Below are 15,698 nucleotides of genomic sequence, written 5' to 3'. Positions count from 1 at the left end.
ATTTTCAATGTCAACAGTAAGAAGCCAATTTACGTGCAAAAAGTGCCCAATATAGAGATTGGAAAAAGCAATGTAATAAACAGGCATTTCACACGTTAATGCACACACCACTGCCAAAATGCGTAATTCATTGATACTGTACAATAATCCGTCAACAAATAAATAACAACAATGCGCTTACCTTTGCGTTGCACTTTGCTTTGACAAAACTACAGTATGTCTTTCGTGAAGTACATGGCACATGCACTTAGCGCAGTCAAAACGGATTAATCGTTGATTTAAACCTCTTTCAGCAGCTGTCGGGGTTGCTAGTTGCAGATGTCCTAAGTGTGTATATGATGATGGACAGGAGTCACGGTTATATTTATAGAGAGTCCTCGATTCACAGGTGTGATTCACGTTTGAGAGTTGAGTCACTCTCCCACTCTTTACTGTAGATACAACTTACTGTATATTTATTCCACTGGTATAGCGATCACTGGAATATACAGCTACGAGTTATCGCGCTAAAACCCGGCTAAAGTCATGAATGAGCACGTCTGCCTGCTGATCGCTGATTGGCTGAAAGTACGTGCTCTTCGACGAGAACCCGCCCTATCTGGCAACATAGTGTGTGATTTGTGCAGGTGCAGGCGTGATTGATCGCCTACAACCCAATAGGGTGTCGGAATGGTTTGTGTTTATCCTTCTCATCCAACCACAATCAAATCTGGATAGTTTTTTTTTTTAATGACAAGCCGGAATTAAAACATGCCGAAATGGAATAGGAGTAACGAGGCTATTTTTAAAATGTAAGGAGTAGAAAGTACTGATAATTGCTTGAAAATGTAAGGAGTAGAAGTAAAAAGTAGGCTGAAAAATAATTACTCCAGTAAAGTATAGATACTCAAAATTTCTACTTAAGTAAGGTAACGAAGTATTTGTACTTCATTACTTGACACCTCTGTTTGTTTTATAAGAACGTCTTTTATGCCCAACAAGGCTACATTTATTAGAGAAAAATATTTTGAAATATGATTACAATTTAAAATATCTTTATTCCTGTGAATTTTCAGCAGCCATTACTCAAGTCTTCCGTGCCACATGATCCTTCAGACATCATTCTAATATGCTGATTTTGGTGCTCAAGAAACATTTCTTATTATTAACAATGTTGAAAACGGTTGTACTTGTAATGCTTTTGAGTGAAACCGTGATACTTTGATTAACATAAAGTTTATTTTATTTGAAATTTTTATAAATGTCTTGAACAAACTTTTGAATGGTAGTATATGCAATTGATATATTTATTTAATAATAAAATAATAAATTATATTAATGAAGTGCACACAACACGTGGTTACAATGCAAGTTATCATTGTAATTAGTTTATATACAAATATTGGTTTTGTTTTCTTTTATTTACACAGTTTGAAACCTGTTATGCAACCTATTCATGTTAGCATGTGTCTAAATTGACTTGCTTCTACTACCTGAATTGGTACCAAAATGCTGTCCGATGCATATTCATTTTTGCCATCTTACCCATGCACAATTATAAGATCAGTATCATTTTGTTATTTGGACCTAGCATTGTTTTTCTGTTCCATCTGAATGAGAGCATCTGAATGCATAAATATATGCTATATAGTACTGTTAGAAATACGATGAATACGTTTTATTCTGAAGCAAATACTGTAGCACATGACACATGGATGTATACACACACATGCACACATACTCTTCCCTCACTGACAATATATTGGCCTCCTTTGGGAGAGGATCAATAAGGGTTGATTGGGAACATTTTAAACAAGCACTGATCCTCCGGTCTCAAGAGGCTGTGGCCACCCACACAAGCCCAATCTAATTAATCACACACTCTCTGAGCTGACACACACTCATCCATCATTCCTACATGCTCACTGTCTCACACACACACACACACACACACACACACACACACACACACACACACACACACACACACACACACACACACACACACACACACACACACACACACACACACACACACACACACACACACACACACACACACACACACACACACACACACACACACACACACACACACACACACACACACACACACACACACACACACACACACACACACACACACACACACACACACACACACACGACCTTACAACACTTCAGAACTGTATTCTCACCTTGTCAAGTGGTTATAAACTACTTACAGTAAACTCAAGACTTATTTGCATCAAGTTTAGAAAAACATGCACAATGTAATGAGGCATATCATGAGACTCATAAATATTATATTGTGATATATTGTTTTTTTGCGTTAATTTACGCATCCAAATCTTCTTTTAAAAGTTAACAAAAGTTTGGCATATAGAAATTTAGTATAGTAATTTAAGCCTTACTTTGTGATTTTCAGTTGATTTCCAGCTGTAAATTAATCTCCACTATATTTAAAACTAACATAAGCAGTTGGTGGAGCAAATTCTCATGTTGCCAGTGATCAGAAGTCTCTTATGCTCACCAAGGCTGTTTATTTGATCAATAGTAAAAACTTTAATCAAAAACAATAAAACCAGTACTATTGTGAAATATTATTACAATTTACAAAAACTTGTTTTCTATTTTAATACATTTTATAATGTAATTTATTCTTGTGATGACAAAGCAGAATTTCAGCATCATTACAGTCTTCAGTGCCACATGATCCTACAGAAATCATTCTAATATGCTGATTTGGTGCTTAACAAACACCTATTATTTGCTGATGTTTCAAACAGTTGTGCTGATTAACATTTTTGTGGATTCTTTGATGAATAGAAAGAGAACAGCATGTATTTGAAATAGATTTTTTTTTCTTTTCAGTCTTTACTGTTGTTTATTATCAATTTAATGCACCATTGCTGAATAAAAATAATTAATTTCTTCTAAAAAAAAACAAAAAAAAAAACAATCACATTTAAACCTATGTAGGCCTATAGCAAATTTGTGTACAAACAATAGTGTATGTGTAGTTAAATGATATACATTGTTAATTAAATCACTTTAAGCTTCAATTATAGCAAAATAAATATAAATATCTGTGCGTGTCAGAAGTGGCTGCAGTGATGAGTGGAGTCTGTGAGTGTGTGAGTGACAGACGGCGTTTAACCGGCTTGTCTATGTGAGCGTTTAATAATCACTCAGCATATTTCTCTTGCTCCACGCAGGCCTGTCAGCTGCCTGATCCATACTGACGGCAGGAAACATATTACACATCTGCTGCTCAGAAACATCTGTTCGACTGCAACTTCACTGCATGGCGGTGTGTGCTCACTTGCGTTTATGTGTGTGTGTGACAGCAGCAGTGTATCCAGCATATGTGCTTTTATACATGTTGGTTGATGGGAAAATTTCTTTGATTCTAATGAAATGTACTTTGAATGTATATATGGTACAAACAGTCTGCATGTGAATGTTATTATTTTATCAGCACCAGTATTTGAGTGAAAAGTACATGAAGTAATTAACTTGAACTTCAGAATTACTGGTTCGTCCCTGTTTAGTTTTTTTGACAGCGGTATTGAAATTGCATGAACTCCACATGTTTAGTAAAAAATTATGATGTTATCCAAATTGATTTAAAAAATGTTTCTAAGAGCAAACTGGGTATCTGACCGTTTGTATAAAGGAGTTAACGTGGTCAATTTTACAAATTAAAAAATTACTTTGTGATGTCAAAAGGACATATAGGACCAACAATTTTACATTTAAATAGCTCTGTGAATTATTTATTTAGATAATTTCAATGAAATACAAAATAAAAAGCTTTAATAATCCCTATATGGTAAGAAAATTAAAAACACCAATAAACCTGTTCCCTTGCTTGTAAAGGGTTTTTCATTCATTTTATCAATGACTTTTTACTTGTCTTTACTTGTGTTCAAGCAATGCTTACACGCATAAAATGCATTTAATGCCATGCATTTAATGTATTTATTTGAATTATTAACTAACATTTATTTATAATGATTAACTTTAAAATTCTTTAAAAAGCTAAATAGTCAGGTTAATGCAAATTAGTTTTTGCTCATTAAATTTCACAGGTGCTGTTAATGACTACTGAAAATTTGGCATCCTGTCAATGCTAATTATTGACCTAGAAATTTTCCACTTGTTTCCAGGTTTAAGTAGATTTTAAAATCCAAATTTTTCTGTGTGACTTTTGTGCAATGATTTCTCACAAAGTGTACACACCCTCATTTTACCCTGTAAAATATCAATTGCACTGCAGAAGCTCAGCCATAAATATAGGAAAATGTTTTAAGACCATTTGGCTGAATGTGCTGACCAAAAGATGTTCAGCAGAGATCTGACCATATCTTGGAGGAAGAGAAGCATGGAGTGGGGCCAGAGTGGGACAGAGAAAGGAAGTACCTTCCGCAGTTCCAGAGAAGCCGTCCACCTTGAAGTTACTGGTACTCTTCTTCCTCCTGTGTTTTTTGCGGTTGGCGTGGGGCGATGGGGGCGGATCCATCTTTGGACTGGTGGTGCTGGATATGCTAGGGCTGGAGCACACAGAATCTCCCAGACTGGTATCTGCACACAGAGAAAGAGAGAGAAACTGATGTTCAGCCCTATTTTACCACACACTAGAGCTGCATGATTAATCAATCTCGATTCAAACACTCATATGATCTTATTCCTAAATGACAATGATTCTGTCGTCTATTAAACCTTTGACAAGTATGATCACAGGCAGAACATATAAATCTTCTTGGTGCTCTCACAATCAGAGAAAGCAGTTGTCATGGTATGAAACACACTTATCATTCACACAGAATCCTTAATTTTGTGTTACAATAACTCAAATGATCACAGATTACTGGGATTAAAGTTTGTAGTTCAGATATAAACAATGATGTCTACAGTTAGTGATTAAAACAGAGTAAACCAGCAGCTGATGGTTAAAAAAATGCATGCGTCATTGAATCATTCATTCAAGAGATTAAATCTCTATTTTTAACAAAGAAATCTTGATTTTCAGTTTATTCAGAATGCAACGCTACTACACACTAGGCTTGCTGCGATAGACGGTGTTACGGGTATTCAGCCACAACACAGGTAACAATCACTTGCCCACCGCAGCACTGCCCCCATCGTTGATTTGTTTGTGTTTTTTATAGTAGTAAAAATAATTTTGTTCAGTTAGTGAACAGACACTACAATTAAAAACTGAACGTGTCTGCTCAATGTAGAGTGAGCCGAACGAGAGTCACAACACAGATCAGCAGCAGGAGTCAGATCTCATTTATCACGAGACTGAAACCAAATCTTCCGCCAAATCTACAGTCAGCTCCTCAAAGCTAAATGCAGAAGTGTCATTTGTCACAAGTTTGTCATTGTACCGTTTTGTTGTTGTGGTTTTCATTAATAATAATAATGAACCCACCATTCAAGCAATTTCCACTTTCGCTTTGCAAATTAACATTTTAAAAGCGAGGTGCAAAAGAGGGTAACCTTCAACGATGGAACTGGTATTACCGGTGTTGGCACACGTCGATTAACCGGTGGGAAAATCTCCTCACAGTCACATCCCTACTACACACATATACACTGTAAGAAAAATCTGTACAAAAACACAAAAAGTACCGGTATTTTTTTCTGTTCATTTTACAAATACAGTGTAAATGAAACAAGCACAAATGTCAGGGCATGTCAAAATACCTCCAGGGCCAAAAAAACACCTGACACACCAGAGGGTTAAACCTAAAAAACAACACAATGCAATGTGCAATTGACAATATAGGAAAAACAGCTGTGAAAAATCAACACAGAAAATTCCTTCAAATTAACAGTACATTGGGCCTTATTTTTACAGACCTCTTTTAGTGTGGAACGTTCCGTGGTGTCTACTTTGGTTTAAATGATTGAGTGCCCGTGTTCGTGTGAGGTCAGTTCTGACTGGCGTTTGGCTGGATCCTCCAGCTCAGGCTATCAGAAGGCTGCTTCACTTTTCATAAGCGGCACTGACAGCTGTGACTAGCGGCAGAATGAAATAACATTCAGTTCACATCAATATCAGGCCGAGTGAAAGCGCTGATGTGAGGAGGGGCCAGGGGGATGTTCAGGCTGGCACTGAGCATGCTCCCAGCGCCGTGCATCAGCAGACAGCCCCAAGGACGGCCGTAACTTATTTTACAATCGTTTAGTCTCAGCTCAAGTGGAAAACGTGACAACTTATCTCTGCTGACAAGATGCCATCCCAAAGTGAACAATTAACCACCTCGTTCTAACAGCCCCTTTGTCCAGCTCTCTCTCTCTCGCTTTCACACACACATGCACACTTCAACATCAAATACACCTTTTTTCTCTCCCTCATATTCTCAATCCTTTTCTTTTCAAGCTCAGTGCTTTCTCAAAGGTCATTTATTAGTCTGGTATAATTCTAGCAGACACTCTAACAGGCAGTCTGCTTCTAGAGTTTGTTGTAGGGAATATCCAGTTATTTTAGAGGAGTGAAGAGGCAACACACTACAACAACACCACATACATTATCATGGAATAATCCACTTCAAGGCAAAGGCTAAATGTCTGTCATCTTTTATTGAGAACGACAAACTAGTGAGTGATACTGGGTGGCTGCCAGGTCATTGCGATATAGCGTTTTTAGGATCAATGACATGGAACTCGTTATCTATTATTTATGCAGAGATGCATTAAAACGCAATTCACACATACAATGACTGAATACACCTCATATGATAAGTGTGCTTTTCATTTCTGAATCCATTTTGATATTTTTGAGGGGGTGGGGGGTAAAATATGTCTCTAACATCATAATGAAATAAACCCTCAATTACATACATTTTTTAACCTTAAATATATGTAAAACCTTTTTTGGAAAATAATTGATTAAATTGCATACACTCGCATGTATTTTAGAATTCAATGGAAAAAAATTGTTTTTTGTATACATCTTTTTCAACTTTTAGGGCCTTTCACACTGAGCATGATTACACGATATGAATGTATGAATGTATATAATTGGATTGAAAAAAAATTAACAAAAATTAACAAAGCTATATTTCTTTTGTCCAGTGTGTCGATTTTTTTTCCACCGCTGCCCCGCGATGAAACAGGCTGACCATTTAGATTTGAGCTTAAGATCTTGTGCCCAGAGCCGCTGCCATGCACAAAAGACCGAGATTGGTGGCGCTGTTTTGAAAACCAGTGTAAACACACAAGAAATGTATTCTGGAAAAGAGAAGAAAATGAATGTTGAGTTCTTCTTATCACTGGTGTGTGAGAACAGGTTTGTTATCTCATGTTCTTTATACAGAATATAATTTCTATTCGTTTTTCCCTGAATTATGCGATATTATGAGTTTGAAACAAAGTATAGAGCGCTCTTTTATTCCAGGGGTGCCTGAGTTATGAGTTAGAGAGCACTCATTCGGTCTGGATCTGTCAATCATATTACATGATTATTCAGATGACGAATCTCTGTACACTTACTCGTTGTGAGTTCTGTCCATAAACAACAGAGAGAAATATTTGCAGATATATTGACAAAAGTATAGGGACACCCCTCCAAATCATTGAATTCAGGTGTTCCAATCACTTCCATGGCCAAATGTGTATAAATTCAAGCACCTAGACTTGCAAGACTGCTTCTACAAACATTTGTGAAAGAATGGGTCACTCTCAGGAGCATGGTACCGTGATAGGTTGCCATCTGTGCAAGAAGTCCATTCGTGAAATTTCTTCACTACTAAATATCCCACTACTAAAGTGAAAGTAATTGGGAACAATAGCAATTCAGCCACTAACTGGTAGGCAACGTAAAATCACAGAGCGGGGTCAGCGCATGCTGAGGCGCACAGTGCACCGAAGTCACCAACTTTAGTCAATAGCTACAGACCTCCAAACTTTGTGTGGTCTTCAGATTAGCTCAATAACAGTGCGTAGAGAGCTTCATGGAATGGGTTTCCATGGCCGAGCAGCTGCATCCAAGCCTTACATCACCAAGTGCAATGCAAAGTGTCGGATGCAGTGGTGTAAAGCACGTCGCCACTGGACTCTAGAGCAGTGGAGACGTGTTCTCTGGAGTGACGCATGATGCATCTCTATGTGGTAATCTGAAGGGAGAGTCTGGGTTTGGTGGTTGCCAGGCGAACGGTACTTGCCTGACTACATTGTTCCAAGTGTAAAGTTTGGTGGAGGGGGCATTATGGCATATGGTTGTTTCTCAGGGGTTGGGCTTGGCCCCTTAGTTCCAGTGAAAAGAACTCTTAATGCTTCAGCATACCAAGACATTTTGGACAATTTCATGCTCCCAACTTTGTGGGCACAGTTTGGGGTTGGCCCCTTCCTGTTCCAACATGACTACGCACCCATGCACAAAGCAAGGTCCATAAAGACATGGATGAGCGCATTTGTTGTGGTGGAACTTGACTGGCCTGCAGAGAGTCCTGACATCAACCCGATAGAACACCTTTAGTGGCGGAGACTGCGAGCCAGGCCTTCTCATCCAACATCAGTGCTTGACCTCACAAATGCGCTTCTAGAAGAATGGTCAAAAATTCCCATAAACACACCTAAACCTTGTGGAAAGCCTTCCCAGAAGAGCTGTTATTGCTGCAAATGGTGGGAAAACTCCATATTAAACCCTACGGATTAAGAATGGGATGTCATTAAAGTTCATGTGCATGTAAAGGCAGACGTCCTAAAACTTTTGGCAGTATAGTGTAGGCTATATGTTCAGACATATTTGTTCTGTGTATTTAAAATGTGATTCAGGGTATTTTTTATAAACATAAAGGATGTTTACATGACAAATGGTAAGCAGGTGTAGCATTCAGTCCATGATAAAACACTACAAATAACGCATGTCTGCCCATTATATGGTCAAAATGAACGTTAGATCGCAATCAGACGTTAATCCAAGCACTCGATGATGCTTTAAAGTTGATTTTGCACAAAAAAATAGAATAATTCCATAAATTGTTAAGTGTAGCTTAACAATTGTTACCCGTCTGCAATTTTATGATGTATTTGTTCAAAATAATTTTCTTTTTAAGAATTCTCGCATTGTTTCTAGTCTAATACCAAACTTTTTTTATCTTAATTATTTATCTTAATTTACTGTTGCATGTTGTGCAGCGGACAAGGTTAAAGCCAAATAGAAAAAACCTACGAGATGCATACACAAGGAAGATGTATTCTTGGTCCCCTATTCACTTTATCGCATCGAGCTCAATGTGAAAGGCAGACGCATAACTCAACAAGTTGGGTGACAGCAGTTAGGCATTTATCTTAAGGCAAATCTGACCAAAAGCATGTACCCCAGAGCACCTAAACACAGCAGATGTAATCAAAGAGACACTCATTACTTCTGCTGCTGTTTGTCTCTCATGATTAAGCAAGAGAGCGGGAGGCTCAGGAATAGCCACGGAGAGAGGGACAGAGGGGATATTTTTGTGTGCAACTGTCTGCTTGGGGTAAAGGATGCTCCAGGTAAAGAGACAGGGATGTCACTGCCTTTCCCATGCCCTCAAGACAACGTGGAGTGGGACAAAAAGACACAGAGAGAACGATCACTGGAGGGGGATCTTATCTCCTTTAAACGGACTTGGCTTTGTTTCCTCTGGAATAAAAGAGCTCATTACTGAGGCTGTGTTTCTCAAATGGCAGCCATGTCCAGTCAGAATGAGTCTGCTCTGATGTGATCCAACTCATTCAGGCAGCACACAACCGATTGTCAACTCTTTTAAACTTTGGCCCTCTCTTACAATTACACTTTAAAGGCATTTGTAGATCTAAATGATCTCAGGTCAAAACAGCTCGGTTCAGTTTATTTTACATAAAAAGCACAGGGACAAGTATCTGCAGGCATCTGCAAATGTAAGGCTTTGCAAGCCCTTTTTAAGACCTGCACAAATAAAACTAATACCATATGGGTGGGGTAGAGCAATGTCTATGGTAACATGCAAACCATAAAATTACAATTTAAACAACTTTACAGTTCATATGATGCATGTTTTGACAAATGATAAATGATTAAATAATTCAGATTTTTGGAATGCACATTAGTTTCTTTTTCGATCCACCAGCCGAATAAAAATGCAGCTTCACTCTCTGACAGTGACACTTGTGGAACAGCAAAAATACAGCGGTTACCCTTTTAACCCCTGAACACAGCTGCGCTTTTTAGAAATTAGAGTTTTCTGGTATGATATAAACACCATAAGGTAAAGATTAGCCCCTTTCACACAGTAATCCCGATAAATTACAGTAACATTATCCAGAACGACTTTTCCAGTAAATTCACAAATAGGCTGTTCACACAAGAAACCGCGTTCTGTCTTTTTACTGGCAAGATACCATTCACACAAAATTACCAAAACACTGGTAAACTCTGTGATCTGAATCATCGGAAATGACCTTAAAACACTGTCCTGTTTTCTTCATCCACCTGGATGAGAAGCAATTTAGTTTTACTTAGTCCAATTTCACAACTTTTTTACTTTTTACTTCTCAGTGACAGGCATAAGGGGATGATCACACAGAACGTGGTTTTGCCCTTAAAAATACGAAACACATAATAGTTACTATAGTATTGTAGTTAATACAGTAGGCTACACTATAACTGCAGAGCTGAGGGGCTGATGAATGGAAAATGAGGTGAGAGTGAGATGTCTAGTGCATGTTTACATAGAAAAGCAATTAAAAGCATCAGGACATATTGTAAACAGCTCATACAGAGCTTTATGATTGGCCCAAAGCAAACTTCTTATGTCAGCCCATTTTGACATTGCTTTGTTCACACACAGCATCATACCGGTAATTTACTGGTAATGTTACAACTTCTCATAGCGCAAAATTGACAGAACCGATTTACCAGTATTTCTGAAAAGGTCCTGTTCACACATGATCTTTTAATGGTAACTTACAAGTAAAGACTATGCATGAAAGGGGCTTTTTTGATAATTCATCAACAGTAGATCAATAAGCAATCACCTGCTATGAATGCAAAGTATTCATTGATTGCAAACTGTTTTGAAAATGTGAGCATGTAGAACGAGCAATGGAGACGTTTTTTTTTTAATTTTTGAAATGTGCAGCGCTCACATTTAATTAAATCATCGCCTTTTGGAGTTTAATAATGTTTTTCGGTCTCCAAATGTAAGACCTCTTAAAATGATAATTAAGACTTTCTTTTACCATTTATGATATTTTACAGGGCTGTACAGTGAAACTTATTTGTCATACATGCTACGAAAAATCGGTCTGTGCGATGAATACATTTAACACAGTAGCACACGTGTGATACAGTTTTGCATGTGTGTGAGATAGAGCCGCTTGTTTTTGTGAGTGTGTGAGGTTAATCTAGCACTCTTAACTGGAATTAAACCAAAATCGTGCTTTGGCTAAAGTAATCGCAGAGGCCGATTTTTAATTAAATAACTATATGCATACCATGATTCATGTTGAAGAGGAGCACTGTGATTAGAGCGGATTGATCGATTTGCATTAAATACTGCTCCATCTCTGCAAGCACTGTAAGTTTGAGTCACTTATAACATGCATTTGAAAAAGACACAGGCCAAACATCTTTCCAAACTTGTAATAAGCATTTACAAACCTGTTTTCCTACCAAAGAGAATATTTTATTAAATGTTTTTACTTCAAAATGTTTTACCTCACTTCATAAGGTCATGTCTTCATATGACAGCATGAGGCACACTTATATTCTTTATATCAATTAAAGATGGTGTCGATTAACATTGCATTATATTATACTTTATTCTTATGAAAATACTTAAGATTTAGTACACAGAAAAAACATTGTCATAATAGTTTATGTTTATCATCTTCATGCTTCATCAGCCAAAACGTCTTTATCCAACCCGTTCTCACTCCCAAGGCGTCAAATTCCGACGCATGGTCAAGTGCTTTCCGCGTCACAATAAAGACGCTAAAGGTACCCCTAGGCGTCACTATATTGACGCGCCGAGTGCTCCATTCATTTCAATGAGAAACCTTTGGCGTCAGACACAGACGCGTCGGGCATGGGAACGTTATCGTCATGATGATCTATATTGGGTTATGATTTTGCCATTATGACATGTTGGACTGTGATTCTCAATTTAATCAACCAGCATCATTTTACTTGTTATCTAGACACGTTTTAACATGTAACCCAACCCCATTCCATCCCTAAACCTACCCATTTGTGTGGTATAAAACGCAGATATAACAGGCAGAGTCGACTGCATGCACAATTTATTCAAAAAATACAAATATTCCGAGGCCAAGCGATTGATTTGTGTGAAGGAAATCCCCAAAAGCGATCAGCGTCTCCATCCGCAGAAGATCACGAACACATAAAATTTCAAATATTGCCGCCCATTACGTCAGTTTTCATAGTGAAATTGCATTGGCTCTCGTATGTCTCGTGACCAATTGCGTCATTACGTCAGCTTTGATTGTAAAATGTCATTGGTTCTCGTGTGTCTTGTGACCGAATGCGTCATGCTAAAGAGGCGTGTGTATTATTTGAATGAGTGCGTTAACGGAGCTGCGGGATCATCATCTCAGCGATAAAAACATTAAGATCAACTCTGTTCTTTACATGAAGACATCGTGTGACTTCAGAAGACTTGGAATGCAACATGAGTTAATACTTTTATACTGTTTTTGGTCAGTTTTTGCAATAAATAGATATGACTGTACTTCTATTTGCCTGTTATGTCTTTTAACTTATATTGTTTGGGAGTGGGTAGGGGTAGGAGTTGGGTTAGCTGCTCCAAAATATAAAAGTAACCTTTAAATATTAATAAAATATTAATAAAATCATGTATGCTTTTACAAATGCAAAGAATAAAATGCGTCTTGATCTGACGCATTGGGTAAACAACTGAAATCAATGGAGCACCCAGCGCGTTAATATAGTGACGCCTAGGGGTGACTTTAGCGTCTTCGGTGTGACGCGGAAGGCACTTGACCATGCTTCGGATTTTGACGCCTTGGGAGTGAGAATGGGTTGCTTTATCTGCATTTAAACATCTTTATTCTGCTACAGTGATAGCAGAATGCCTTTGTTCATATATGGGATTTCCTGGAACGTCATAAGTTTTATGACTTCTACGAGTCTCATTTGTGGGCTTTCTGCATTACGTGTGTACTCACTAATGCTCACAACACCCTTTTTTGGGTAAAATAATATATCTCTCTAAAGAAATTTGAAATAAACATGCGTATCCATAAGCTTTTCTCCAGTCTAAGGAAGTGAGAGTTTTTTGCTGCGTGGATGCATAAGATTTCCTGACAAAAAATTAGACAGGGACTTTTATCATAATTATTTAATATTTTTAAATAAAACCCTAGTGTTATTACAATAGTAATATTTATTATTGATACATCTATTTTATGTTGTAATAATAATAATAATGATTATAATGATGATTATTATTAGTCATAATTAATTATATATATATGTTTGGCCAAACATGTTGTTGTTGTTGTTGTATATATATATATATATATATATATATATATATATATATATATATATATATATATATATATATATACAACAACATGTTTGGTCAAACTGTGCAGACTAACAAACCTAACCAAACCTAGTGGGTTTTTTTTTTTTATAATTTACCAAGGGAACACTCCCATAATTCCAATGCACTTTCCTCTATATGCCATTTCCTTTAGCTAGTTGGGTGAGTTAGATTTTGACAGTAAAAAGAAGCAGTATTTTGCTAAACTAAAACAATTGGATGTTGTTTGGATTTTGATTAGTAAAATTGGGCTATATAAACAACATTGAAATTTGATAATCAAAAAGTGTTATGTTCCTGCAGTCTGACATTTTTTGGCACATTACTGTCCTTTGTCAGTCACAACTGCACTACTTATGGTTGATTTCAAAGATGGTAACAGACATTTTATACTTGAACAATTGTGGCCTGCACTACGAAACTTTCAACCTCCGGACAATAAAAAAATATCAGAATAATCTAAAAGCAGCAAATAATAATAGTTAAGAAATAATTTATATTAGCTTCCTGACTAGAGACTAAACAAAAGGTTAGAGGTTAGTCAACAGTCTCTCGCTCTCAGTGCAGTGCAAGGAACGTCAGTTAATTACTTTGCTACCACTTATCTCTCTCCATTTCTCTCAGAAGAAAGACAAGATCTCATTCCCGCCAGCTCCTGGGGGCAAGAGGTGACAAGCAATCAGCGTCCGGCACTACCGTCATCCAGCCATCAGATCTGATCCAGTCAGGCCGTGGACAGACACATCATTAGGCCAGCAGAAAGGTTATTTTTAAAAGATTCCTCGGGGGAAGGATACAAGTACTCGCACAACCTCACAACAGAGCCCTCCGGATCGCTGCGGTGTCCGAACAACACTCCTGAATATCACTGCTGTTTTAGTGCGGAAGTCACTGATACACATGGTGATACACACAGAGAGGGCTTCATATGCTTTTTATAATGTTTAAGAGAGGTTATTTATCAATACATGCTAAAAATCTATTGTATTGATTTCAATTTAGTTTTTATTAGTTTTACGGTGAATTTATTTAGTTTGTATTTTCAAAATTATCTCACTAATTCTATTTAATTTAATTTGTTGGTACTATAGTGGATATTTATAATGTCTTTTTGGTTTTTGTTCTTTTGAAAAAAATAAGAAGATATATTATGACAGAAAATTAAAATATTATAAGTGGATCTCTAAAAAAAAAAATTAATAATAATAATCCTTAAAGGGGTCACAGACATTTTCTTTTTTTCCCACGTTTTAGTACTGTTTTGAATACTGTTCACAAATGTAATAGAGCCTTAAAGTGTGCAGTAGCAATTCCAAGGCCTTTGATAAACCAGAGGAGCAGTTGTAGTATACGACTAATTTCACTGTGTTGCAGAACCGAGAGGTTTAGAAGTTCTTTCATCCCTATGGCCATTAGGCTGTTTAACAGTTCTTGATCTCCCACACCCCTCTCTTATCACTACAATGTAATTATCACCAAAATACTAGACATGCTGAAGCAATATTCTGGGCTGTTTTGGTATTTATTTTATTGAGCAATCAATTGCTATTATTGAACTTTCAGGGAGCACGTGCAATATTTTAGCCTGTATATCAATTTGAGTTAATTATTTATTCTAAGGACAATGTCTCTTTTAAACATGTATGCTACTATGCTCTTTATTGTACAGCTTTTTTAATAGGTTGCGGTGGCTGTGTTATCTATTATTAGAATCTGGGTGTTTGTTTGTTTCTATTGTCTGTAACTGTTAGGTGTTGTCTGAGATATAGGATGTATGAATTTCACTAAATAATTGACATACACTGCACATATACTGTATGCATGTAAGGCTGCATACCAGACGAATTGAGACTAAATATTTTGCCGCTGAGCATATTTTTGCTGCATGCTGAACTCCGAAAATGTTGACAATGCACTATAAAGCGATTAATCAACCATTTTCTGCAATTATTCCACACAAAGTGACAGGTATACAAGCAGCACTTTCTACTTACCAAGTTAGACTAAATGCATACTATTAAGCAGTTGATACTGCACTAGGGCTTTGAATTCAGTGTGGGTTAATTACTATTTAGAAGTAAATGTGGTCTGTCTGCTCATGTAAAGTAGATTTCACAATGATCAAGATTGTAATAGTTCTGAATTGCCCACTTT

General features: G+C 37.0%; 1 protein-coding gene across 7 annotated transcripts in view; it reads right to left on the bottom strand.

Annotated features, from left to right (window-relative positions):
- Nucleotides 1-15,698, bottom strand: part of agap1 (ArfGAP with GTPase domain, ankyrin repeat and PH domain 1) — a 234,948-nt gene that overhangs the window by 33,291 nt on the left and 185,959 nt on the right. For all 7 annotated transcript variants that reach the window (XM_079841021.1, XM_079841022.1, XM_079841020.1 and 4 more), the window contains one exon: nt 4,405-4,566. In XM_079841021.1, the coding sequence (XP_079697147.1) occupies nt 4,405-4,566 (162 nt within the window). The remainder of the gene's footprint in view (nt 1-4,404; nt 4,567-15,698) is intronic.

This window comes from Gobio gobio (genome assembly GCF_949357685.1).
Source record: "Gobio gobio genome assembly, chromosome: 17".
NCBI lineage: Eukaryota > Metazoa > Chordata > Actinopteri > Cypriniformes > Gobionidae > Gobio > Gobio gobio.
The sequence above is the reverse complement of the archived record's forward strand: the minus strand, read 5'-3'. Positions and strand labels throughout refer to the sequence as shown.